Source organism: the organism of the source record quoted next, unplaced genomic scaffold (genome assembly GCF_019419815.1).
Source record: "Pyrus x bretschneideri cultivar Hongxiangsu unplaced genomic scaffold, Pyrus_bretschneideri_v1 Contig18, whole genome shotgun sequence".
Lineage (NCBI taxonomy): Eukaryota > Viridiplantae > Streptophyta > Magnoliopsida > Rosales > Rosaceae > Pyrus > Pyrus x bretschneideri.
In genome coordinates this window covers 6,718,266-6,721,748 of record NW_025999479.1, presented here as the reverse complement: position 1 = coordinate 6,721,748, position 3,483 = coordinate 6,718,266, and the positions used below count along the sequence as shown (strand labels likewise).

At 34.1% G+C, this 3,483-nt stretch overlaps 1 protein-coding gene across 1 annotated transcript; it reads right to left on the bottom strand.

The window, feature by feature from the left end:
* Positions 1-2,020: 2,020 nt before the first annotated feature.
* LOC125476240 (phytosulfokines 3-like) lies at positions 2,021-2,771 on the bottom strand. The gene is made up of 2 exons (XM_048582107.1): positions 2,386-2,771; positions 2,021-2,268 (listed from the first exon to the last, which is right to left on the bottom strand). Exons 1-2 carry the CDS (start codon positions 2,506-2,508, stop codon positions 2,143-2,145), a joined length of 249 nt encoding a protein of 82 aa, XP_048438064.1. The 5' UTR covers positions 2,509-2,771; the 3' UTR covers positions 2,021-2,142.
* Positions 2,772-3,483: the final 712 nt, after the last annotated feature.

Below are 3,483 nucleotides of genomic sequence, written 5' to 3'. Positions count from 1 at the left end.
AGGTATAACAGAGAGACGAACTGGCAGATTGTGAAGCCTGAAGAGAACCCAGATCCAGCAATTGTGAAGTCTAAAGAGAACCCATAATTTGAATACTGGAATCTTGAGTTTTCTGGCAGATTTTTCATCCATGATTTCAGTAACCCAAAATCAATTTAAAAAGTAAATAGATTTAAATTCGAAATTGGGCGTAATAACTGAAAACACGATCAAAACTTCAAATTACTTGCCTTGAGTAGAGAGAGCGTTTGGATTTTAGATGAAAGAGAAGCAGAAGAGTCGAGAACAGGTTTCTTCCACGATGAGGGACGCGCGGGCGACGAGGGCAAATTCGCCATTTTTCTGTGTAAAAATAGGAAAAGACGCACGACCAAGAGCAATTGGGGGGCATTTTCGGCACTTTACCTATGTAACGTATTATGAACGTCATAAATACTTTACCTAATAACTTCTAACTTTTGAGCTGGACGTCCTATTTGTCACTGATTCACCGTCTTTATTAAACAACTTGTTACCTTTTGTTTTAGGTGAGAACAGTTTGTGGTTTTTGTTGCTTACATCTTTGGAGAAAATTAAAAGAACCCCAACTGAAATTACTTCAAGTGGTTGCTCACATTCATGATTTTCTTACAGGTGTAGAGATCAGGAAGAGGAAAGCATTCAATTGACAAGCTGTTCAACCACACCCACTTCCTTTAGTTACTTCCCAGGTAACTCTTAATTAAGTTTTGATGAAAGCAAAAGTAGCACTTTCTGAAAAATGTCAACAGATGGTTGGTTTTAAACGGACCACGGACTGTCTCATTTGAAAAGAAAATTGTTAATTTTATTTATTGTCATGTGATTATAACAATATGTAAAATACAGCATGCGGAAAAGTATTCAAGATATATTCTGGAAGATAAACTTTCTAGATTGCATGGTATTTTAATACCAATTTTATTGATTTGACATATATAGACCAGAAAAACAATTTTTTTTTCCTTTTTAAAAGGGGATTTCATTATGGCCGCCCACTTTCGGGGATTGAAAAGATTCCCAAATGGATTTTAGCATTCTTCTAATCACCATCGTGCGATTTATCATCACAAAGAATCGGACCTGCGGTATGAAATACGGACTTGAAATTTATTCCTCAATAAAATTGGAAATTGACGTTTAGGGCCTCATCGTGACATACTTTCTATATTACAAGGTATTAGTAAATCTTCTTTGACATATAAATAAACTTTCTAGATTACTGAAGATTATTAATACTCTAAAAATCTCATTCTACACTCTTCAGAAGTGTATTTTTCTTTCTAATTTTAGAAAGTTTAAAGTGCAAAATGAGATTTTTGGAATGCCAATAACAATTCTCATTAGTAAATGGTCGTAAACAATGTTTTAAAAGATGCTAGACGCTAGTCGGATGGCGGGCTGGGGCCTAGCACCTAAGCAATTAGGCAGATTTAAGTAAATGGAGTATACATTGTATAAGTAAGTGTTTATTTATACTTATAAAAAAAAAACACATAATTGTATTAGGATGCATAAATTCAAAATAAAATGACATACAGATTATAAAGTGTTAGAATATATTGAAAACATGGAGAACAAGCATATAATGAGTGCTCATCTAAGTATTCAACAAATCTTACATTTTATTGACAAAATAAAATGCAAAATGAAAGTTATCCATTTTATGTATAAATGAGAGTTGCAACCTAGGTGAGTGACTAGGCAGGTATAAGCGGGCTAGACGTAGTTTCTTAATTTTCAAACGACTGTAGATAAAACAGTGACCGCTAGATGGAAATTTTTGGAACAATAGTCGTAAAAGCAGGGATTCATAACCTATGGCGGCTTCTTTAGTAGCCATAATAACAGAACATCATCCTTTGCTGGACTAACTTTGTTATATTCTGAGTAATGTTCTCTTACTAAACATAGGTTGGCAAATACATACTTTGAGCAAGAACCAAATTAACGGATTAATGGTTCAAATTCACTATAAGTAGTACTATATATAGAGAGAGAGAGCACGGGAAACTTGATTATATATTATCAGCAAACTGCTGCTGAACATTTCTTTTTATTGCTAACAAGTAATTCATATATAATCAACAGATAATCACAATACATATGGTTAACAAACGTTGTTCAGGGATTATGCTTCTGTGTATAGATGTAATCGACATGAGCAGCCAGAGTTCTTCTCATCAAGCACTCCTCCTCTCCAACTCCTTCACAGCTCTCAACTTCATCAACCTGTTCTGTTTCAACACCCTTAAACAACACACACACAAAAAACCCATATATATATCAAACTCATAATCCCGGTACTCGAACAAAATAAAAACGAAATAGTGTAAAACACAATAAAAACATTAAAACTCAACGAACCTTGAGTTCGGTTTTCGCAGACTTCGCTGCTGAAAAAGCTGGTTCTGGTCTTGCTGCATAAACTACTAAAGTAGAGCACAGGACAAGAGCTAAGAAGAAGAGGGCTTTATATGATCCGGCCATTTCTCTCTGTGTTTTTGTACTAGAACTATATGCAAAGGGTCGGGGTATATATAGAGCTTGATATACACATAGAAAAGAGAGCGAGGGATTGAATGAATATATAGAAATGTGATAAGAAGATGACCATTTTAGGCTTTATTGTGTGAACTAGGACAGAAGGACGACTTTGTGCAGCAGGAGTATGGACCCAAACGTTTTGTACTTAAATGGGCCATTAATAACATACTTATAAAAGGAAGACTTTTTATTTCAAATTATGATTATTATTTTTATGCAGTTCTAGCCTATGACCAAATAATTAATAAATTGGCAAAAATAAATGCGACCGATGAAAAAAGTAGAAATAAAACATAAATGATTTGACACTCTTCTCATGGCCGATATCGCCGGGGATTTGCTTCATTGCATGTTGTTGGTAGAATAATGGCTCCAGCCGACTTACACTTTGAACCAGATGAAGAGGTTTCTTTGGTCGTTAAAAAGGAAAGAGGCCAAAGAATCCAAAAATTATTCCTTGCTGGCGAAAGAATAAACTGAAAAAGAAAAAGATATATTCAGCTAAATGGTGTCAAATATTCACAGCCAAATAAAGTATAAATCAGTCTGCTGTTTAATTTCGAAAACAAGAAAAACTTGCATGCATTTACTGCGTGCAATATTTATTTTATGTTTACTTAGTGATCAACACATTATTTTATATGAACGACACATGTTTCCAATGAGCGTATAAATTCTTTTCTCTAAAATGATTCATAAGGTAATTAGGTTTGGAGAATTTTCTGTACCAACGCTCATTTGTTAATAGGCATCCTGTAAAATTAAGAGTGATACTATTGCATTTCGTGTTCTATTTTTCAATCACTTTAAAGAATTTGACTTTTATTTAATACACTGGTCAATTAACAACAAGAGATTGTTAATGTCGAACTTAGTGGTCCACCATGCACACAAGAATGTTCTTGAGCTTTTACTCTG

Bases quoted from the DNA above. Each gene is read 5' to 3' on its own strand.
- LOC125476240 (XM_048582107.1), bottom strand. From the start codon at position 2,508: ATGGCCGGATCATATAAAGCCCTCTTCTTCTTAGCTCTTGTCCTGTGC. The intron at 2,269-2,385 runs GTTCGTTGAGTT...GTGTTGTTTAAG, and splicing joins CTGCGAAAACCGAACTCAAG to GGTGTTGAAACAGAACAGGT.